This window comes from Poecilia reticulata, chromosome 11, assembly GCF_904066995.2.
Source record: "Poecilia reticulata chromosome 11, P_reticulata-male-v2, whole genome shotgun sequence".
NCBI classification, from domain to species: domain Eukaryota; kingdom Metazoa; phylum Chordata; class Actinopteri; order Cyprinodontiformes; family Poeciliidae; genus Poecilia; species Poecilia reticulata.
In genome coordinates, this window is record NC_088840.1 from 1944551 (window position 1) to 1969100 (window position 24550).

At 42.0% G+C, this 24550-nt stretch overlaps 1 protein-coding gene across 1 annotated transcript; it reads right to left on the minus strand.

The window, feature by feature from the left end:
• Positions 1 to 436: 436 nt before the first annotated feature.
• eepd1 (endonuclease/exonuclease/phosphatase family domain containing 1) lies at positions 437 to 24173 on the minus strand. Its single transcript, XM_008421247.3, has 7 exons — positions 23056 to 24173; positions 10267 to 10318; positions 4823 to 4933; positions 2947 to 3081; positions 2388 to 2526; positions 2106 to 2300; positions 437 to 866 (listed from the first exon to the last, which is right to left on the minus strand). The coding sequence occupies exons 1-7, from the start codon at positions 23901 to 23903 to the stop codon at positions 679 to 681; spliced, it is 1668 nt and encodes a 555-aa protein (XP_008419469.1). The 5' UTR covers positions 23904 to 24173; the 3' UTR covers positions 437 to 678.
• Positions 24174 to 24550: the final 377 nt, after the last annotated feature.

The window sequence follows — 24550 nt, forward strand, 5'->3', positions numbered from 1 at the left end:
AAGGTTTATTTTTTAGGAATGAAACAGAAGTGCCTCTGAATTGTAAACATTGCAGATGACCTGCACTACACAAGCACTTCTTCTTGGTGTGATAATTACCTCATATCCAAACTAATGTTCCAACTGATAAACACAGTGATTGATAACTTAGTTATTGAGTTTTGAATGGATCTTCACATGAAGCCAAAATGATTTTAAGTCCCAAGATCTGATGAGGCTTAGCTGGACTTGTAGTTCCTTGCACTACATTTTCTGTTTTCCACAGTACTGCGAAGCTAACATGGTCTAAAAGCTGTGCTTCAATGCTTAAGAGCAGCAGCCCTAAGTTCTGCGTGACGGATCATAACATCCTCAAAGGAGGAGATGAGGAAAAGTTTACTGATCTGAGCAGCAGGCTCATTCAGACAAACATTACATAAAGAGTCCAGATATGATATAAAGATCTAATCATTTCTCTTTATTTACACATAGAAAATGCTTGGCACATTTCTTCTTAAAGTACATTGTCTACATAGACTTGAACATTTTTATGGCTTAATGACTTAGCAGTTACTAGGATAGATATTGAAACTCAGAAGGCGTCTCTGTACTTCTTCACATTCATGGGGAAGCTGTGCTCCAGCAGGGTCCATCCAGGCCAGATGGCCCGCCCACTCGCCGTCTTAACCGTGACCACTGTCATCGCTCATGTTTGGGCATCATGTCTCTGTCCACAGCTGCCATGGCCGGCCTGCTCATCTCCTTAGAAGACAGGTTGATGTAGAACTCAGCCACCACCGGGCAGTGATCTGATGCCACGCCTCCCCACGACCAGTTATCTGGGATCCAGGGATTAGTCAAGCCCTCCCGCACCACCATGCAGTGACCTGCCAGAGGAGCAGATTTAAGATCAAAAACCCAAAAACGAAGAAGCTAAAGACGTGTCAGAGAGACATGAGCAAACAATTATTTCTTTGTTCCAAGGAGCCACATTTTCTAGTAATTCTGCAGATTTTCTGAAGGTCTTTCAAAGTTTGTGAAAATTAGATAGTGGTCATGTTTCATTATTTCAACCCAGAATTTTCAATCAATCAATCAATCAATCAATCAATCAATCAATCAATCAATCAATCAATCAATCAATCAATCAATCAATCAATCAATCAATCAATCAATCAATCAATCAATCAATCAATCAATCAAATTTTATTTGCATAACACATTTCAGCAGCAAGGCATTTCTAAATGCTTTACATCATAACAAACACAAAAACGCAGAGTCATGCAACATAGAATCAACAATCAAAACATTACATTAAGTCAAGTGCCATCATTAAATTAGTAATTGATTATGTTTCAAATACAACACTAAACAGCTGGGTTTTTAGTCGAGATTTAAAGGCACTCGGTGTTTCAGTTGTTTTACAATTTTCTGGAAGTTTGTTCCAAATTTGTGGTGCGTAGAAGCTGAATGCTGCTTCTCCTCGTTTGGTTCTGGTTCTGATGCAGAGCAGAACCAGAAGACCTGAGGGGTCTGGAAGGTTGATACAACAGCAGATCTTTAATGTATTGTGGTGCTAAACCGTTCAGTGATTTATAAACTAATGACAGTATTTTAAAGTCTATTCTCTGAGCTACAGGGAGCCAGTGTAGGGACTTTAAAACTGGTGTTATGTGCTCTAACTTCTGGTTTTAGTCAGAACGCGAGCAGCAGCGTTCTGGATGAGCTGCAGCTGATTTATTGATTTATTGGACAGATCTGTGAAGACGCTGTTGCAGTAATCAATGCGACTAAAGATAAATACATGGATGAGTTTCTCTAGATCTCGTTGAGACATAAGTCCTCTAATCCTGGAGATGTTCTTCAGGTGATAGAAGGTCGACTTTGTGACTGTTTTTATGTGGCTCTGAAGGTTCAGGTCAGAGTCCATCACTACTCCCAGGTTTCGGGTATGATCGCTCGGTTTTAGTTGTAATAACTGAAGCTGTGCGTTGACTTTAGATCACTCCTCTTTAGGTCCAAAAATAATAACTTCTTAATCATATTTAATTATTTACATTTTAATATGTAATAACTTCCTCCTCACACTGTGTCACTATGAAAGCCGCATGGAAGAAGAACTGACCGGAGTAGATCTTCTTGAGGGAGCGGCTGATCCAGATGTTATCCAGGCACAGCGTGCCCTGAGGGCAGCGGGTGCTGATGTTAGTGAACTGGCTGGACAGCACCAGAGGACACAGCTTCTCTTTCCGCAGGACATCAAACTCAGAGCTCTGTGGCGATGAGCCAAAGTGTCCCAGTATGACCAGCTCCTTCTCACCTGCAGAGGAAGCCATGGCAGCAGGATCAGCTCTGTACAGGAAGGAGGCTGCTGTTTGGATCTGGTTCTGGGAGAGTTCAGACTGACCTCTGAGTGTTTCCTGGATGCTGGGAGAGAGGTGTTGCCCCTTGTCTTCGCCTGATTGGTGGGTTTTACTGCTGGACTCTCCTGCTGAGGCGGTGCTCTGCATGTGGATGCTCACCACCGTCAGCTCCACAGAACCAACCTGAATGGGACGATCAGTCAGCAAACAAAAAACACACACTCACCCAATCATTTCTTTTTCTGCAGCCTGTTTCTTTAATAGCAGAGCTCCATTTTCTTCTTTTAGCTATTTGGAAGATTAAAGATAATTACTGCTAAATAATTTTTTCATGCTTTATTCCTGACCTTTTTTTTTTTAAATCAATCACTAGATTCCCCCTATGCAGATTAAGTCGTGGACATGCTGGGATTCAGCTGCCTCTGTGAACCAGCTCCAAATGACTCCAACATTCATATTAGTGAGAATAAAAGAAACCCCAAAAGCTTCATAGTTAGACTCGCAACTTCATCATATGGCGCTTCACAAAACAAACAGCTCCAGTTCAAACTCAAAAACGTGTGTTAGTCTTTTCTTTTTTTTTTTTTGCTAAATACAACTTACTAAAAAGTGTGCCAGATAGAGCTGAGGGTGTGCATGATTTCCATTGCCGTTGACGACAGGATGGTCGAGAACCACAGCATCCTTCAGATCAATTCCAGATGAGCTGTCCCACAGAAAGCCGGAGTAACTCTCTCCCTGCAAATAGAGAATGAAGAGAAACAGAGTTTTTAATTAGAATCCATGGCAACCTATTTACACCTCTCTATTACTATCTTCCTCTGCAAAAGCATCAAAACCCCCTAGTGTCTCCTTTTGCTTTGCTGTGAGAGAGAGATGACCAACAGACCGGCTCACCAGGTCACAGTAACCTCACTGCTGCCGAATGATTTAGCAACTTTTCAGACAAAAGGAAAATGCAATCGGTGCATTCCTGGTTAAGATGTTAGGCCAGGAGCAGAAAATAAAACACCTAATTCTTATCAGTTGATCATTATATAATTATAACCAGATCAATTATAATCATTTCAAGAAACGTTTAAGATAAATGATTGAAAGCCTAAAGCGATGATGCTCACGCTAACTTCTGACCAAAACTGTAACCAAAGTGACATTAATGCAAAGGAGAACATTTTCAGTTCATTTTCCTGGAATTGATGGGAACATAAATGATAGATTTTATAGTTCTGTTCAACCACAGGAGAAGTCAGCTGCTGCTAACAGAAGCATGCTGTCACACTGGACCTACTGTCACTGTTCTGTCACTGATCCAGTTTCTGCTCTTTACACCCTTGTCCCTTAGTGGGGTCAGGGATGAACAGAACAGAAATGCTAATAATAAAAAAACAAAGTAGAAAATAATGTTTTGTGTAAAGAAAAAATCAGATCAGCTGCTCATCTAGAACTTGAAACGAAAATATCCAAATATGATTTTATTTATTTTTTGTTGCCACTTGTATTGATATATAACTAATTAAGGCAGGAATATGAAAATATACTTATGATTAATAAACACTAAAAGTCAGACACATAAATAGTTTATGTGTTTCTTACTTACAGTAATTGCTTTCCCCAGGTATTAGTCTGCTCTCCTTTATGTCTCTGCAGTATAGCAGATGTCTTCTAATGATATATTACTGCATTAACATTACCATAACATAAAATATAAAATGTTTGTCATAAATGAATAAAATAACAAAAACAAAATGATGAAAACCCCCCCAGAAAAATCCCACCAAAGACGATCCCAGGAGAGCAGAGAGAGTTAGATTGGGGTTTCAGAGGTAAACCATGCTGACTCAGCCATCACAGGCTCAGTTTTACCTGAAGATCCACTGCTAATAAAACAAACCTGCTGCTCAGTGTTTTCAGCCTGATCAGCACTGACTGACCAGGTGGTTAGACATTTTAAAAATCCTATTTTTTTTTGATCAGTGAACACACCATCCACAAAATGTACCAGGTCATAGAGACAGTGGTGGAGTAAAACAAATGAGTGTTAATTAGTAGAATGCCTTGATCAGCAACTCAATGGAATTGTTGATGCTAATGTAAACCCTGATCAGTAAACACTGATGAGAGCAAAACAGAAAGTTGTTTAAAAGCAAATTCTGAACGATCAAAAGTCCATCATTCCCATCAGACTGTTGGAGTTAACCATGCCTAACTCTTGTTGTCATATCAACCATCATGAGCTCCATCTCTCATGATGGAGCTCATGACCACAAGGTTGACCCAGTTCTTGTTCATAACATGACTTCAAATGGAGGTTTCCACTATCAACACACAGCATTGGCTTGTTAGAGGAAGCAATGTGACCATTTAAAGCTAAATTGCTCCCACACTGCTTTCTGTGTTGATAAATTGGATCAGATGTTCTGCTTTCTGTAGGTGTTCATGTCTCGGAGCATCAGGGGTTGTGATATGGAGACTTCCATACCTTGCTGGAGCGTCCAGTGGGTTTCTCAGAAACTATGCTTTTCCACACGCCTCGGGGCCATTTCCATGTCCGTACGCTGGCCAGGGTTCCTTGGTTTAACTCCACACAGAACTGGAACAAAACATCCAGGAAACTGAGTCAGAACCACACACAGATATAACAGCTCCTACCGGCATGGTATCTGGAGACAAATCAGTGAACTCTTCCAGTGGGAAGAGCTTCATTTTAAACTGAAAATTAAAAAAAAGCAAAGCTACCTTAGTCTTAATGATCCAGTCAGATATTTCACTACATGTAGAATAACTAAAGCTTACCAAAACATGGAATACAAGACTTTACAACTTAACTGTTTCTTTTTTTACCAGGGTTTTGGCAGCTGGATATTTTTGTGTTTGCTTCATATTTTTGTGTTAATATACAGTGGAAGCTGAAAGCTACTGTATTTTAACTCGACCTTATACCCATGCCCTGCGTTATTCAGAGACCCGAGAAGCATAGGCGGTATGGTGAGATGTTAATGCATGTAAGGTAACATTGTATCATGTGTTGATAACAGGTCTTATGTTATGAGTTGTGTCACAGAGTACAAAGCATGAAAAATACAGTTATCAACGAATTAAACACCAACTCAAAGCCATGTGACAGATAAAGTGCAGCATTTTACAGTTTGGCTTCAACACTAGGGGGCAGATTAACTGCTTGTCAGCTATGTGCTCCTGAGACAATACAGAGTTCAGTGAACTCCAGTAGCCTGGTGTGAGGTTACTGGAGTTCATCCAGGCAGCCTCAGGGCAAACACAGCTGGAGAGGAAGCTCCTGATGTTAACATGAGCGAACACTGGGCTGATCAGCAGTCATGTCCCAGAGAACAGGTAGCAGTTCCTCCATCACAGCACAACGGAATAAACATGTTCAGAAAGGCTTACAGGTCAATCAGAGTGAGAGTTCCATGTGGAACACCAGGAAGTTCAGATGGACCCACCCACCCACACACACACACACACACACACACACACACGCATCAGGGTCCTTACTGTGAAGGCCCAAGCTAATATGAGGCTGTTTGAAGGCTATGCTATAGCTAATGCTACAGCATGAGTCCAGCACGTGAGGAACTGATGTATTGTTTTATGTATTGTTTAAAAATAAACAACAACAACATGCTTTGTCTTGATATGGGATCCTGGATTGAGAGACCAGAAACAAACACTACAGGTTAAGCTGAGCACACAGCCTGAAGTGGACACAATGAACAGAGAAGCTTTCAACTTGCAGGATTCTAACAGCCAACAGCTGTCAGGAAGATAATTAATCCCACCGTTACTGTACTGTAAAGAATATATTGCTCCTCATCCAGTCATCCCATTATCAGAACAGACAAGCAAAACATTATGACCAATGATGGGTGAAGTGAAGACTGATTTTTCACCTGTTAATATTGCTTAGCAAATACTGTAAGCCGTTAATTTTTTTCCACACGCGTTGATCTGTACATTCTGGCCATTGTATGGTTTTTACCCATTGGGTCTCAAATGGCTGCACTGCTGGTGATGAAGAGGACAGCACAAGAATGTGCCTTGAGGTGAAAGTGACACTGAGGGCGACAACGACAGAGAGTGTGTGTGATCCCAGGTTTACACTGCATGAGTTTCTGCCCCGCCGTTCCTGACTTACACTCCTCTGTGAAGTCCTCCGAGAAGCATGTGTGGCATGTGGTTTAGTGAACAGGAGGAAGGTTAAGACAGCAACCAAGAACTTTTCCTGGTAGGTTACTGTATTTTTTTTATTAAGCAGCCGTGTTAAGGCACTGTCTGGCATTTACCAGTAAGTATTTTATTAAAAGTGAAACATATTATGTTACGTACATGTTGCAACATGTACGTAAGCAGCTTACATACACAAGCTGCTTGCACACATATATGCCACACTTATAGACAGGTGTGGCCTATATGTGTATAGAGTTGATAGCAGTGGGTTATATTCAGGTGGGCTCAATAGTCCAGATGGACATATGGGTGTCATACGTAGGGGCCCATCAACAGATGTATTACTTGTTTCTGCCACCAAATAGTACAACAGGCATTTCATGGAGGTGTGGAGTTCATACCATGGATGCGTTGAGGCTGTTTTGTCAACAAAAAGGAGACCATTCCATAATTAGACAAGAGGTCATAATGTTATGCCTGTTTAGTGATCTATCCCATTGATCATAATGATTTGTGCTCCATATCTCTGTCTTGCTGTCAACTGGACCATATATGACCACTGAAGCTCTGACCAGCACTGATCCATTTGATGCAAAATACTTTGTAAAAGTTATATATTACTAACAGTGTGATGGATTTAATGAAATACAATCAACAAAAAAAATAATCTTTATATTGTTGCAGCTGTCAATGTTTTCTGGATGCAGCTGTTACATTGGGTTAATGAGGAACCAAACTGAGTTTAGTAACAGAGTTTCAGCTTTGTGCAAGGTTGATTTTTCTGACTTCAAAGTTGGACTTTAAATTGCTAAAATCTAATTACAAATGAACCAGGCTTTGTCTACCTAATCTAAAGGTAACAGGAACCAGTTAAAATTAGCTTAATTCACTTCTTAGATAGAAAACAAGAGGGTCATGTTAGGTTGGAATTTTTTGATCCAAAAGGCAGTTCTGTCCAGCAGCACAGAACTTTGGCTAGATGAGCAGAACTCTGCGTTCACTCAGCTGTCACAGCGGAAGTAATAAAACCGATGACAAAGCAATTTTCAGTTCCCAGGAGGTTGAAACCTGAAACAGGATTTTCCCTCAGGCATCATCTCCAGGGGCCATTGAGCCTGTCGGGAACAGAAAGGTGAACCACTTACAAGTATTATTTTGCCAAAACACAAAACAGCCTCATAATTCACTCTGAGTGTTGTAAAGTGCACACACAGCATGGAGCCAGCGTCTTGGCAGGCAGCCCAGCAGTCCCAGGATGTTTTACTGTGAGACCTGGACTAGACTGGACTGGACTGGACTGGACTGGACTGGACTGGACTGGACTGGACTGGGCTGGACTGGACTGGGCCAAGTTCATGTCTTACTCTGGAGCCCAGCTTTTCATGTTTGATTTATATGACTGTTGAAAAGACAGGGATATTAAAAGCATTGAACCAGTGACTGGTTCTGTTTAACTCTGAAGTTGGAAGTCTAATAACATCCACTTTAACAGGGTTTCAGGTAGACAGCAGAAAATTAGCAGGATTTGCTGATTCCTCTGGCCGCTAATAATTCTAACAACTGTTAGCATCACAAAACAGTGACCTTCTTTATCTGGATTCTGTACTTATAAAACTAGCTGTTATGCAGATTGAACTGCTTCTCTGATTCCATGTGATACATAAGATACATAAGCTACCAACACCTTTTATGAAAGAAGGAAGCCATGTTGGATTTTGGGGTGAAGCCTTGAAGATTTCAAGATGAATTTCAATTAAAGGGGCATTCCTGGGTATTTTTCTGACCAACCCACAGAATTTTTAACTTCCATGGGCTGTGATAAAGCAAATATGCTAATACTGCATCATCTCTCCATGAGTTAACCAGCACTAACTCCAAACCAGAGAGGGTAATCACATTATTAACCTTATCCTTTTAAATGTCTCAACTAGATTTTGCTGAAAAGATTAAAAAGGCTTCCTGAGAATGAAGAAATGAGAATGAAAAGCAAGTTTGTTTGTTTGTTTTTAATCCTCTAATTTAACAGAACTGAACCAGACACAAAGATTCCAGCCAGTCAGTGATCTAAGCAGAGCAAATATCACTGTTCTCTGTCTTGGTAGCAACATCTGGATCTTTAAGCATTTCTATTGATGGAGGAATTTGGGTAGCAGGACTTTTTTGGATCCCCACTGATGAACGAAAGAACCAGCAATCCTGATGAATGCTGAAAAATATTCCATCAGATCACAGTTCTTGTTTTCTTGTGAGAACAAAGAATTAGCTTGTGGAAGTTCACAAGAAGACACCAGTGCAGTCATTGTCCCAGATTAATTGTTCTGTGTTGCCTTGGTTCGGACTCGTTGTCATTGTTTGTCCTTCTTCACAACTTTCAGTGGCCAAACATGAACATGAGCTGTGGTGGTACACAACAGGAGTGGCTTGTGTGTGTTTGTTTGTTTATCCACTAATTACATTAGTTATGCTGCTGTGTGAGCATAACTAAAGTTATACTCTCATATTATTTTTCAGTATGAGTAATAATGAGGAAGACACCCAACCACAGACAGAAGCTTCCTGAGCAACCAAGCAGAGAGATGACAACAGTCCATAGCAGACTCACTCTGTGTGTGACTGATCTCAACAAAGTTGACATAACAATGGAGCAGAAAGAAGCAACTTTTTTTTCTGAATATAATCTGCGCTTCTCAAGCAGCCAGACATTAAAAACGGCAGCGGTGAAGGCTGGTGGAGGTAAAACAACATGAGTGTGAGCTGAAGCTTGTCCATCCCTGCACTGCCTCGCTGTCATCCCACACCGATGCTGACCTACTTCCCTCACACACAGCACTCATTTCTCAGCCAAGGTTACACTGAGTGTCTAGGACAGAGTGACATTACCAGAGTGCGATGTGTGTGTGCATGCATGTATGTCTGTGTGTGTGGGAAGGCTTAGAATGGACATGTGATGCTGCTAAAATTGGCCTTTTAAGCTCTCAACATTTTATGGAGGCAGCAACATTTGTTCATTAATGCAGATGACCTACATATTTATTCCATAATTGGAGAGAATGATGTGACTAAAGAAGATTATCCAAATATTAGTGATTGTGTTTGTCTGCGTATGTTCTCTGGTTGTCTGTCTGAGCAGACATAAAACGTTGAGTCTTCAGCTTTGACGTTTTCTCACCACAAATGATTTGATGGAGTCTGGAAGAGATTTGGAGCAAGATGGAACTAATATAAAGAAAACCTGAACCTGACCCAGAGGAAAGTCAGGCCTGATGGGGGCGCTCTGGCTCCCAGAGCAAGGCCCCTCCATGAGGGCCCACCAGCTGCTGGTGAGGCTGGGAGCATTGGCATGGCAACACACACCAGCACAACCTGCCAGAGCTGGTGTGTGAGGTTGGTACCAACTACCAAATAGCAGGACTCACCTCCATACACAGCTTGGGGTCTGGAATCAACTGTGGGAGAGCTGGACATGCTACTCCGGAGTTGCCATGGGAGACAGGGCTCTAGCAGGGAAGAGGGGGCTCACAATCCTCTGGGATGGTGTAATGGCAAGGATTCTATAGTGGGTGGCTGGGTAATGTAGGCATTGCTGGGGAGCTGTGAGTGGGAACCACAGCCTCCACAACCTGAATGAACAGTTTGATGTGTGATGTAGATCAGCAGAGCTGCTAACTGACGGAGTCATCCAGGACACATTACCATGAATACTGTACTGTTAGCATGTCTTCATACAGCAACCCGTACCTTATCCAGGGCCTCCCGCTCCACCAGGTCCTGCACCGCCAATATCTTGATCCTGCAATGAGAGAAAGAGAAACTTTTACATTCATATAGTGTAATATTAGCATAAATCAGACATAATATTTTGTCCAGCAGGTCACTGGTTTCTGTAAATTCAATGGTGAGATCAGTGGTGTGGTCGCTTTATGTGGTCGATATATATATATATATATATATATATATATATATATATATATATATATATATATATATATATATATATATATATATATATATATATAGAGAGAGAGAGAGAGAGAGAGAGAGAGACAGAGAGAGAGAAACCACCCGCGGAGGGTGAGAAGGGATTTTTTTTAATGTTAATATTAATATCAGATATCATTATTTTGTAACCCTACCTAAACCTCATGAAGCTTTCATAACAAATGAACTGAGACTGTAACTATTTGTCTCTTCTTTCTGATAATCTGCTGGCATCCAAACTTGATTATTCTGATGTAAATTACTCAATTTATTAACCATGTCTGGTATTTATTATTAAATACTCAAACCAGGCCTGTTGTTGAACAACAGAGGGGAGTCCTAAATTAAAGGTGCAGACCTTTAATTTAGGTCTGCACCTTTAGGTTGTAAACCATTCCACCTCATTTTCCAAACCAACGGTCAGCACAATAAAAAGCAGTCAATTTCTGAGCGGCCCTGGATCTTTTCCTCTAACTCCATTCAGCCGTGAAGAGAGGAAGTGCTTTGTGAAGCAATTTGTCATGAAGGCAGAAGCATTCCTCTGTGAGTCGTTTGCTCTGACTTTCTCAACAAACTGCATTTAAAGATGAGGAGAAAAATGGGATAAAGTGAGAATCTAATGTTTTCGTTCTTCTACAGTTCTGGAGGCTGTTTACACAGCCCAGCATGCACAGCTCCTGCAGCAGCAGTAAATGTCTGGCGGATCTACAGCGTTGCAACACAGTGGAACTGAGTTGGTTGCAGAAGGAGATGATGACTGAACTGGGTTCACCTCTCAGCATCTAATCTGAAATCAGAAAATCAGGTTACATAAGGGTCTGTTCTCTTGGTGAAATGTAGCCCCTAATAACTAGCATAGCTTAGCTTCTATTACGACTGTACACACACACACACACACACACACACACACACACACACACACACACACACACACGCACGCACCCCCTCCAGACACACACACACGCAAACACACACACACACATGTAACTGGGCCCAGAGGCTCCACTCATTCTCAGAGACCAAACCTGGTCGAATGAATCAGAATGTCATTATGTTTCTCCCGTTGCAGCAGAGAGAAGTTCCTGCTTCCTGCTTCAGTTCGGCTGAGGCTGGGTCAGACCCAAACCATAAAACAAACACAACTAAACACCACACTGATCGTTTTATCTGTCAGACTCACAGCTTCAGTCAGCTGACCTGCTGTATTCTAGTAACACACTGATGTGAATGAGTCAGCTGTAAATCAGTTGCTGGCATAAACACTGTAACACACACACGCGCACCTACACACACAAAAACGCACCCCCCCCCCCCACACACACACACGCGTGCACACGCACACACAAATCTTGTGATTACATGAAATACCAACAGGAAGTAGATTTATCTTCAGCGTCGCTCTGACAACAACTGATTATTTCTAATATCTGTTGATGCTGCAGAGACATAAACAGAGCTGTAAAGTCAAATCAAATGTCTGCTTTAGTACATGCCAGATTACAGCAAGCCTGAGGACAAACACAAAGTTGCATAAGCAACGAGATGAGCTGCTGGGTTCTGTGCACGCATCGTCTGGGCCGCGCTGGCCCAGACAGCACACACTAATCTGATGAGAAGGTTTCAGCTTCAGACTCACATGGAGTTGTTCCTCTTTCCTAGATCCTCTTCTGCATCACAATCACTTAAAGTCCTGACAAAAACGCTCAATTTCAGGAAATAACAACAGAGCAGTTACATGTAATAAAATTCTGTGTGTGTGTGCGTGTGTGTGTGTTGCTCGCCCTTGACTATGTTCATGTTCATTTTAAGTTTTTTTATTTTGACTATACTCTGGGTCAGAGTATGCCTTGGGTCAGATTTTTTCCCTCCATACAGAGCTCATTCTGTTGACCTCTGGACAAGATGGAGGTGTGTTGATGATGCACGGCTACATCAGGTCAGCCTTTGACCCTCAGCCAACAACAATAATGCTTCTTTATAAGAGTGTTTGAAGTTGCTGACAGGTGACAGGCAGGTAAAGTCTCCTTGTTATCTCACCAACCTCATATTTCATACACTGAGGTTGTTCAGCAGCCTGAATGCAGGTCCATTGCCCCGTCTTGTATGTGTTTAGGTGAACTAAGATGTTTATGTGAGGTATTAATGTTGATGTTAGTCAGCGTCCACATGTGGAACAGTAGAGAGGTTAGATTAGTTGCAATAAGTTTCAACTGTCTCCATGCCTTCTCGTTGGTTTCTGAGTTGCTGTTTTTATTAGCTGCTTGTTTGGTTACAATCCGTTTTCTAACATGACAATTTGAAAAGTAAGACCAAAAGATTTCCAATATGTTGTTTAGAAAATAATAATAACTAATGAAATAAGTATTTTAATAGTCGTATATAAGATATTAAAGCAAATCAGAGATGCTCCGATACATATTAATGTATGTATCGGTTGCTATGCTGAAAAAACATCCTAGATGGGGTATCAGTCACAACGTGCCTGATCCAAGAGGGCAGATCTATTTAGTCTAACGCTATGCTTTGAGCAACATCATACTTTACTATTTATCTTACATTATATTTAGAATTTCTAATTGCATTTTCTGAATCATTTAAAAGGTTTGTTACAGTTTATTTTTACATGGTTGACTAAGGTAGTCAACCTGTTAATTTAGTCAGTTTCAGTTTTTTTATTTATTTTATGTTGCCTGTTGCTTTTACATGTTTGACCAAGCTTGTGTGTGTGTGTGTGTGTGTGTGTGTGTGTGTGTGTGTGTGTGTGTGTGTGTGTGTGTGTGTGCGTGTGTGTGTGTGTGTGTGTGTGTGTGTGTCCTTGTATTTGACACATTTCAAGGACAATTTTTCCAACAAATACTACATTGTGGGGACCCCCTGCTACTTGTGGGGCCCAAAGTCCAGAATCCAGAAGAAGCAGTGCAGCTTTGGGTTAGGAGTTTGGTTTGGGACAAAGCTGTGAATTGACTTCATGTTAGGTTTAGGGTTAGACAGGGTCTCCTTATAGTACAATCAAGTAACTATGTTACCTTCAGTTGTTATAAAAATGATACAAATATCAATCATGACTTAAAAGAAACCTGACTTAGTAATTTAGTGCCTTAAAATTGGGTCTCTGTCTCTTTATAAACTTCTGTCTCTTCTGAAACTCCTCCTTCAGGAAGTCATCACAGCATGCCTCTATTAACCCTTTAACAATGTTTTTACCAGCGTTGAACTGAGAAGTAGCTCAGTGCAATACATGTAACTGCAGATGAGCAGTTCCACCAGGTGTTTGCTTAATTACTGCTGGCTAGTCTGAAGGAGCGGAGTGGAGGGGTTAAGGGGAGAGCTGCTCTCTGAAATAATCTCTTTATGATTATGACTCCTTTTCATTGCCACTTCACATGTTCCATCTTTCTTTCTTTCTTTCCTTCTTTCTTTCTTTCTTTCTTTCTTTCTTTCTTTCTTTCTTTCTTTCTTTCTTTCTTTCTTTCTTTCTTTCTTTCTTTCTTTCTTTCTTTCTTTCTTTCTTTCTTTCTTTCTTTCTTTCTTTCTTTCTTTCTTTCTTTCTTTCTTTTTTCTTTCTTTCTTTCTTTCTTTCTTTCTTTCTTTTTCTCTGTCTTGATGCTAGCTGTACTAATTAGTATTTGGACCTTACTGTGAAAATAAGCCTGAATTGTTTAATACAAAATAGGACTGTGAGTGCTTGACTGGTCAGAATGCCTCCAGTCTGGCAGGGCCTGCAGGGCAATGCTCCTCACTCAGTGTCCACCCACATTAAAATGCTCTACCAATGGAAATTTCCGAATAAGCACCCGACAGTTCACATCAGCTCAGCAGAGTGTCTCTGAATGAGCTCAGCTAGCGAGCAGGAGCTGGAAAAGACGCTGTGAAATGCTCAGCAGGATGCTGGAGAGTTAACGTCCTGCTTGTTTTCCTCTTTCTGCAGTCTGGTTAATCTGCCATGTGATTAAAGAAACATGTGTAGCTTCCACCAGCCGTCCTGCCTTCCCTTCCCAACACAAACAACTGAATATTCTACTTCACACAACCTACTGACTCTTCTGAAGAGTTTCCTTCCATTAAATGCAACACATTCTGTTATATGAAATCAATGCATAGTATAACCACAAGTATTAGTCAAAGTGAAAAGCTGAAGCGGGATAAACAATGAATCCCTTCTATGTACATGTTGCCATTAGGAGCCATCCTAAAAAAGTGTAATATCCTTTTCCTTTGCTTCTCTGAGGATATTCAGGCTCATTTTCAATAAAAAATAAGTCATATATATATATAAAAAGAGAAAGGCTTTAAGTCATGGTGCCCAAAGTGGGTCCTGGAGGGCCGGCGTCCTGCATGTTTTCATTCTCTCCCTGGTGTTAATAACAGCCTTCTTGTTCTTAAAATGAGCCATCATTAAACCAGGGAGAGAACTAAAACATGCCGGCCCTCCAGGACCCACTTTGGACACCACTGGTTTGATGAGTTTACAGTTAAACTGTAAAGTGACCTGCAGGTAGAAAAATCAATGCTTCCTTGGTATCTGCAGTCCAAAGGGCCAACACACTCAGCTTTGATTGTCCAACATGGAACCAAGGTTCATTTGGAAAGTAGCTGCTTCTGTGTTCAGATCTGCACAGTGCCTGGCTCAAGCACACAGAAGCCAAACCTGGTTGTGCATAAAAACTCAAGATCTGAGACAGATGACCCAGGTGACCCATCCTGGGCATATTCCTCCTAACGTTTTATTTTTGAACTCTCCCACAATCCTGTAGCTCAGCGTTCAGGAAGAGCGATGCAGATGTCACGGTCAGACAGCAGAGAAGAGATGAGTGTGTCCTGTAAGACACACCCATTTCAGTGTGACCAGTGTGACCCCGCACACTGGTCACTGAGCTGGGTAAAAGCTCAACTCCTCTTAGCACTGTGACTGGTTAATTATTATATTGATTGTTCAACATATACAAATAACTGCTCTGTAGGAAACTGGAAACTGCTTTCCTTCCAGAGTAAAAAGCCTTTCTGACATAGTTTCTCTTCAGATCAGCATAAGTTTTGGCTGATCTGTAATCAGCTGATCTTCTCTACCTCCGCAAAGGTCTGAAAATCAGTCACTGATCTCTTTTGTTCTGCTGTGAGAGAGGACTGACTGACACCGATGCATATGACCTGGTGTCATCCGCATCGGTGCAGATGACACCAGGTGATATCTGCACCGATGCGGCTAACACCACTCACCCCACTGTGGACAGCTTAGTGACTCTGTCACTATGCAGCCACTTTTCAAACAAAAAGAAAATCAGTTTTGGCCAAAATCAGAATCAGCACTTCAGGCTTTTTAAAGATCGAGATCGGCCAGAAAACTGCAATCAGTGCATCCTGACACATGTATAACCTTATACGCATACTACGAGAAATGTTTAGCTCATTAATTATTGGAAGTTCAGCCCAGTTGTGCCATTGTAAACCTCTGATAGGAACCTTTGTGTTCCTATCAGATTAAATACATTTTCAGGTAATGCTGTACTCGCCACCAAACAGTGGGACTGTAGGAACAAACACCACAGGCTGAACCCAGACAGACTGAGCTCCCTTCCACTTCACTGCCTCTGTGTTCAGGGAAACATGTAAGAGCTTTACAACAGCTTTACAGCAGCCATAGATGGGTCAGGTCAGAGCTGCAACCTGAAAATAGAACCTCAAGTCGGACACTTCTCTAAACATTCCCAACTGGCTAACTCAATCTGGAACGGACAAACTGGGATTACTGGTTTACTTCAGACAAGCTCACAAGGTTTTGCAGCATATTTGGAAAAACAGAAAGCAAAAAAACACAGGACTATTTGGTAGGTCAAACGTTTGTGATACCTTGTAGAAAATGAGTTATGGAATCAGAAAGTTAATCATAAATTCATAGGGCAAATTATAAGGTACACATCCATGTTCTTCAGCATCTAGACATGATTAAAAAACCCATCCTGCTGAAGGTTAAGCTGCACATCAGAATGGGGAAGAGACAGAATGTTAGTATTTCACTAACTGTGGATCTCCTGGGAATTTCACACACAACCGTCTTTAAGGCTCACAGAGAATTGTGGGAAAAAATGAAACAGAGGGCAGAACGTCGCATGGTCAAAAATGTGTCGTGGGTTTCTGTGGTCAGAGAAGAATGTTTACGATGACAGAAAGGTGAACTTTACTCCAGTAAACACTGCTAACTGCTAAGGTACGCAGAACATCATCTCCGAACGTCAAAATTAGAGAAAGTTCAAATTTGGTGTGAACAACATGAAAGCATGGATGGTCCAGGTGGTGCTGTCATGGTTTGGAGGATATTGCAACACTTTGGGCCCCTTGGTCAGCATAATTTCACCCCTACAAGCAACCTGAGTCACTGACATTATGACCCCAGTGGAACCATCTCCTGATGGTTCCTTCCAGTTGGTTATGCTGCTTTCTTGAACATGATGAATTTAGTGACCTTCAGTGACTTTTGGTGACCTCTACAGTCAGATTCCAGTGCAACAGGGAAGTTCTGGATTCTCTGATGTAGAAAATCATGAATGTGAAGCCGACAGATGAGCAACAATGCTCATCATAAAATCCACCTTCATCATTTATGCATCACAAGTCATTTTGAAGGCAATGAGTCCAACACAATCTGATAGGTAAAAAAAATTAAAGTCCTAATCCCAAACACAAAGGAACTAGAAGAACAGTCAGGTTTACAATAAAAATGTGTGTATGTGTGCGTGCGTGTGTGTGTGTCCTTCAAATAAACAAGCACTTCCCTCTACTGTGTGTGTTCACACAGGTAGACTGGGAGTGAGCAGAACGCCAGCATGTTTAGCCAGTCTGGCCAGTTTCATTCCAACCGGATCACAACCAGTGTTATGTACACAGCGTGAGTCCAGTCAGAGAAACCATCTGTTCAGCCGGATCTGAACTCTGTCTAGGAGATTCAAATAAAAACAGAACTAATATTTCCAGAAACCAGAACTCTGCGTGACGGCCCAGGAGTCGGTTCTCCTAAACGTAACATGACGGAAGCAGAAACGTCTGATGACGAGATGAGACATGATGGAAGGCGTTAATATCGGAGCGACTTCCCATGATTCCACAGGCTGTGGCAGCAGGCGGCTTTGATGAGACGATGGTGACGTCTTTGCTCCATGATCCAAACTCAAGTCTTCGCCCTCCATGGTTCATGTCAGAAACACCCTGAGGAGCCTCACAGCAGGCAGCTGACACACTGAGGGGAGTCCAAAATGTTAGGCACGTGAACCAAAAGTATTCTAGGGCCAAGAAAATATTGTTTCTAAAAACTAAACTCACCAAAAAGTTGTGTTATTTTTACCTGCACAACAATAAGCTAAGTATGAACTATTGTAAGTAAACAAATAGGGTAATGAGATTTTTTTTGTAGGAACGAGATCATAGTTCTAAATCTTCAAATGGTTTCTGCATGATTCCTTATTAAATGAAAAGCTTTCAGTTTGCTTGTTATTCTGAGTTTGATTGAAGAAAACAATAAAACAGGATCGATGTGCTACATTTGAAAACCCTTGCTGTATTTCGCCAAGTTTTAATTCAGCAATTAAAAGCAGATTTGGCTGCGTGTATGTTGAAGTCATGAGTAAATGTGGTTACCATGACGAAAGAAGGGAAGAAGAAAGCTTGGAAAAGATTATTGATTTCTGTTGCTTCTAACATTTTTGCAGAGATTTTAATTTAAAAGTTGGAATTTTGTCCTAATTTATTTAATTTAATTCTTGAATTGTCGCTGGAGTACCAGTCCAGCGGCTTCAAATGGCCCCTGAGCCCTACTTTGAACACCCTCGGTCTCGCCAATCCTGACTACTGACCTCATGCAGTAGGTCTGAGTTTATTCGCTGCTTTCAGGATGTTTCTGAACCCCCAGCCTGAACCGAGTGTGTGACGTCACACACCAGAGGACAAATAGTTGAGCTCCTGTGTGTGTGCATGTTTTTGTGGGTGTGTGTGTGACTAGGATGGGTCTTTCTCACACAGAGTGAGCAAACTGAGGACAGCAGACCTGCTAATGAATCTCTAGGATATGGAACCTTAACCTGAAGAAGTGCTGAGTTGCTCTTCTGTCCGTCTGCTTGTCTACATTATCTGATCATGTTAATCTCTAATGGTGGAGTTTTTGCTCAGCATTAGTAGGTTTGAATACTTCCTGGTTTAGAGGTTTTAGTTCAGCTTTAGTCTGATCACTTTAAATTCAGCCTCAGAATGAACTTCCACTACCTGGGGAAAGTGTTTTAACTTCAGGGTATTTAATTGTGATTTAGCTTTGTGGACCAACATAAAACAGTGAAGAGGAAGGGAAATGAGGTGCTTTTACAAGTAAAATCCTGAATGGTGTGGTGTGCTTTTCTAAGGCAAATACTGTGCAGAACCAGCTTTACTGACACTACAGTTGGTCTTTGTCTCTAACAGATCTTCACATCCAGAGACCAGAGATAAACTCAGTCAGAATGGATGAGGAGTTTATCTGAGCATCAAGTTTTCAAATCTTGCTCCATTTTCAGTTGGATTTAGAGCTGTACTTTGACTGGACCATTCTAACACATGAATCAATATTTTGTGATAGTAATGTGAGAATGATAAATGTTACAGTAATTATTTATTGCTTCTTTTTTAGGTAACTGTAAGGCTGTGACTGCGCCACAAACACAAATCCACCTCTAAAGAAATCTTATTTGTATCACTAAACTGCACAGTGATTGCACTTAATATTTTATATTTTATTGATGCTCTCATTGAATAATGTGGAGAAAACAGGAAAACTATGAATCCCAACAATACATACAGTTTTGGCAGGTTTTAAACTACTTGTTGTCATGACATTTATCATGACAACAAGAAATCAAAATTCTTATCATGATAACAGATTTATCACAAAAAAATTATACAACAAATGTCCACCTGTAAGGGCTCCATTTACTAATTCGGTGACCTCTGAATGTTGTTTTTTTACTGGATTTTAGGAACAGAGAATCGAGTTAAAGAGGTCAAAAATGTTAAGAATTTTTACTTAAAGGAATAAAAAACATTTTCCTTCCTTCTTAGTCTTCTACACAACTTATTCAAAAATGGTTTTAATCACCAAGCCAGTGTGATGTTAGGAGGAGGGTAAATATTTGTATTAAATGAGTCATTTTGTTTGTTCATCTTCATAAGCAGGCCTGTACCTGGCTATGTACACAAAACTGCTCTGCAACACAACCAGGAAGCTGCCTTTACCAACCATCCTCATTTGAATGACACAATGCTGGGTCACATTTATGAATTTGAGTTATTTCCATTTTTGATGGACACATTTTAATGCGACGATGCTTCATGCAACTCTTGTGGGAAGGTTTCCATCTGATTTAGCTGTGTGTTTATAACAACGTCTGACCATCTGAGATCATTGGTGAGGTCAGACACTGATGTTGGACATGAAGGCATAGTTCACAAGCTGTACTCTAATTGACCCCAAAGGTTTGTATAGAGCTCAGGTATCATTGCATAAGCATTTTATGAGTTATAATTTTTTATTAGTTTTTTGTTTTAAATCTCTGAAATATTTCCAAACTGCAAAGCAACCTTTTCTGTTTTAACCATTATTCCCAGAGCTGCTTTTTCTTTTCACACCATACGGTTATGTTTTATGTTTAAGGAGTTGAGGCACATTGACGAAACGTGAAACTGCTGCTGCGCAAGTTACAAGTTGTTGCTAGGTAACCAAAGACTGAGTGACTGAGTTAGCTGATTCCACCCACCTTACTTAAGCTCAACATGAGAGGCTGACTGGCTGGAACATGTCTGTCACCTACATCCCCAAGAATTCACATCCACACATGTATTGTCACTAATGCATCATTGTGAGTTTCTTGTAAATTTTCAGTATAAATGGTCAGAAACATTGGTGTTAATAATAATAATAATAATAATAATAATAATAATAATAATAATAATAATAATAATAATAATAATGCATTTTATTTGACAGCACCTTTCAAAACACCTAAGGACACTTTACAACATTAACGTTAAGTGATGCTAACTCCCACCTGCAAGTGGGATCCATGTGACGAGCAACAAAAATTGAGGGATTTAATTTCTTAAAAGATTAAAACTTTGTGTGTAATCTGTCGACTTGATTTTTTTTTTCTTTTTTTATTCTATATGTTGACTTTGGATGGGGTTTAATGTGGAAAAAATATCACTACATTTCTTGCAAATGTTTCTAAATTACGGTAGTTCCACAAAATAAATGGTTTTGATTGCAAAAAAAAAAAAATCTAAAAATGACTGTGAAATCCTGGAGGAACTGATCAAGAGTTCTTTTTTACTGAACCTACTGGTACACAGGACAAACGCTATCAGGCAAGGCCTGTTGTCCTGGTAACCACCAAACCCAGAGTGGCCCTCCAGACAGAGAGGAATGATTAATCCAGATCTCCTCCACTTCTAATAGATGTCAAGATCAGATTTCAGATATCAAGACAAAGGCAAGAAAAACACAGATAGAAGCAGCTCTAGACCAGGCGACAAAACTCTCCTTCAGTGAGAGCAGTTAGTATCAGCTGTCATCCTGAGCCACAGCAATGTGAAATTCTCTCAGACAAACAGAAACTCCTCTCTATCACATGATATCCCAGATTAAGACAGTTATCCTCCTGTGAGAACAAGTCTCGGTGACATTCTCCTCACCCCTCCTGCCTCCCAAACAGGTTCAGGCTCAGCAGTTCAGCTCCCAGCTGTGGGACTGGCTAGCAAACTCTGGTCACACCTAGCACTCTATGACCGTCGCTGCCCTGCTGGATGACAATGAAGTCCCTGAGAAACACTGAGAATTCACCAGAATGAACCAAAAGCACATCATATTCCACCTTCATTGTCCTGTTCAGGGAGTATCTGAACCAGGCTGCAGGGACACCCAGCGCTGGGGCAGGGGCCAGGGGCCAGGGGCCAGGGGCCAGGGGCCAGGGGCCAGGGGCCAGGGGCCAGGGGCCAGGTACCGGTGCTGTCCAGGTGTAGTTTGTTTTAACCTGGTACCGTTTGTTGTTTCACCTCTACCTGCTCTAATTCCATGTCAGGTCAGGTAACTTCCTGATAAATGAGGTGTAATAAATCCCATATCTAACTAGTTCGATGATTGGAGCCAGGAAGGGAAGAGCTTGGCAGCAGCAGCGTGGATGAGAGGATCATCACTGCAGTCTGATCAGATCAGGCTGCCTGGACCATTCTGGCCACAACCTACACACAACCGGTCAGGCCGTAGAAACATGAATAAGAGAACCTGAATTCAGGCTGCACTCGGAAACACCATCACATCTTGAAAAATAAACTGGATTTCATTTGATGTCTGCAGTTTTAGTGTGATCTGGAGAGACCTGATGAACATATTGCTGTTTATGAACAAAACCAGGAGTAGAAGATGAGACATAACAACAGCAGCTTGAAATCGCTACGTTCAGCCTGGCTTGTCCTGGTTACTGAGCAGCTGATTATTAAAAGTGAATGACTTCCTGTTTATTCAGCATTCACATTCTGAAACACGTAGGGACGCTCCACAGAACAAAGTTCATATTATCATTTTTTCTTTTTTTTTCTATTTTTCTTTGCTGTAGACATTGGTCAAACTGTGTCCGCTGGAATAAAATAATCCAATCACCCAAATTTCCTGCAGTTCACATTAAGATAGAAGAAAAAATTCAATAAATATTCTGTTTTCAGATTTGTAGATTATTATGAAAATAAAATCTGGAAAAGTTCTAATTGATTCTGTCAAGTTTACATAGAGGCGACCAGCTATAAAAATGGTGATGCACATAAAGAAAAGAATCAGCCTATTTCCCTTTGATCGACTCTAACTGGTTAAATATGGTTTAAATGTGATTTTATCCTATTTATTAATTGCATCAAAACAAAGAATATTCAATATTTTGATCCACAGACGCCTCAATAAACAGCAGCTAGGAGATAAATTTGTCATTCATTCTCTGATGAATTTCAAACTATGAATGAGCCAGCAGCACATCAGGACCGGCATGAACTGCCTGATCGGTGCATTCAGATTCTGAGCCTCTGCAGCCTTTCGGCCTAAAGAGCCATTTAAACCGGCAGACCAGTGGATTAAAATGTGTCTGAAAACCTCTGCAAATGTCACACAACGATTGAAAAAAACCAAATAAAAACAACAAACAAACATAATATAATATAATTATAATTTCAGATATAATTTGCCGCCATTTATAAAGAACCACCATTTTTTTGAGAATTTAAAATAACGATAGACCTAAAAATGTATTAAAAGAGGGTAGATGTGTTTTTCTGTGGGACGGAAAATTATGTAAAAAAACAAAAACAAAATAAAAAGCAGATAGAATCCAACCTAATAATAAACTAAAGGGACATATCACAGGAAGAACATAAGTAACTGTTAGAATCCTGCGTTTGTTATTACATGTAAATTTAACATTATCAGCTGGTTGTGTTCATTTTTAATCAGCGTTATGAAGCGACGCTGCAGAGCCGTGCTGTACCGTTACTCACTCATTCTCCAGCAGGGTCATGCACACCACCTCCCTGACCCCCGGGTTGTTGGCCTTTTCGCAGGAGCAGCCCTGCAGGCTCCACGTCGCCAGGCGCACCGCGGGCTTCCCGTCCCGCAGCCCGAGCGGAGGGTCCACGTTCGGGCGCCCTGAGATGATCTGCGCCGGTCCACCCGGAGGAAGGTCCAGGTCGTCACTTTTCAGACTGAATGAAGTTGGGCTCGGCTGGGACTTGGTGGTGCCGGTCAGTCCTCCGTTGGTGTTGGTGGATGGCGCCCTGGAGCGCTCCACGTACACCTGGAAGCGGATTTTGTCCAGCAGCGAGCTGTTGACGTGACTGACCCTCACCAGGTCCTCGATGCTCCGGAACGGCCCGTACTCCGCCCTGTAGGCCACGATGTTCCCGACGATCTTCTCCGTCAGGCCGCGGATGCTCATGAGCTGCGCCGCGGTGGCCGTGTTGATGTTGATGCCGGTGCAGGGCTGGTGCTCCACGTCTCTGCGCAGCGACGACGGGGAATGCTGGGAGGAGTTGGTCCTGGAGGAGACGCAGATTTCCAGCTTGATCGCCTCCAGCTTGGTGGCGCCCACCCCGCTCACCAGAGCGAGGTCCTCCACCTTCTTGAAGCCGCCGATGCAGTCTCGGTACTCCACGATGTTCTGCGCAACGGAGCGGTTGACTCCCGGCAGAGTCATGAGCTCCTCCTCGGTGGCCGTGTTGATGTTGAGCCGCTCGTGGTTGACCAGGATGTTGCTGAAATTGCACGCGGCGCTGAATTTGCGCTTCCCGCAGCTGAGGTCAGTGGGGTCCCTGGGGATGGAGCGGTGGCAGCCCAGATTCCCCCCCATGGCGGCTGGTTCCGGCGGGTCACCGGCGGATGGCTCGGTGCAGAGAGGGGCAGAGTGGGCAGTAAGGCAGGAGGAGGACACCTGGGAGGGCAGAATGTGCGCCACAAACTGCGGCTACATTCTGCGCACCACGCGCTGCTGAAGCCGGTCTGCGCGTCCTGACGCAGAGATGGGATGTGAAATCCAGAGTGGGCAGTAAACTTTGCCCTGTGTGTCAACACGCAGCAGCCTCCACACGCACACACACACACACACACACCCAGTCCTCTGACAGCCTGGCATCAATCGCGCAGCATCACGCCGCTGCCTGCTTCCGGTCTGGAGCAGCATCAGCCTCAGAGGGAAGACAGCCAGAGCCGCGGCAGCTGCATGAAGCCGCACAGCTGGAAGCCTTTCACCAAACACTCCAGACATCTGGTCGGCTCACATCTGTGCATATTGGATTAAATCTATACTTCACACAAATGCTCCAATTAGGCTTTTATTTTGAAGCCAAGTTTTCTTACTTTCCGGGACGGCTGCCGTAGGAGGCGTGGCTTCAGGTGTGACGAGGAAGGAGGAGGGATGAGAGGGGACGGGGAAGGGCAGGGCGGTGTTATTATACATGTACATTTTATTTTGTTTATTAGGATATTATTTACATACCG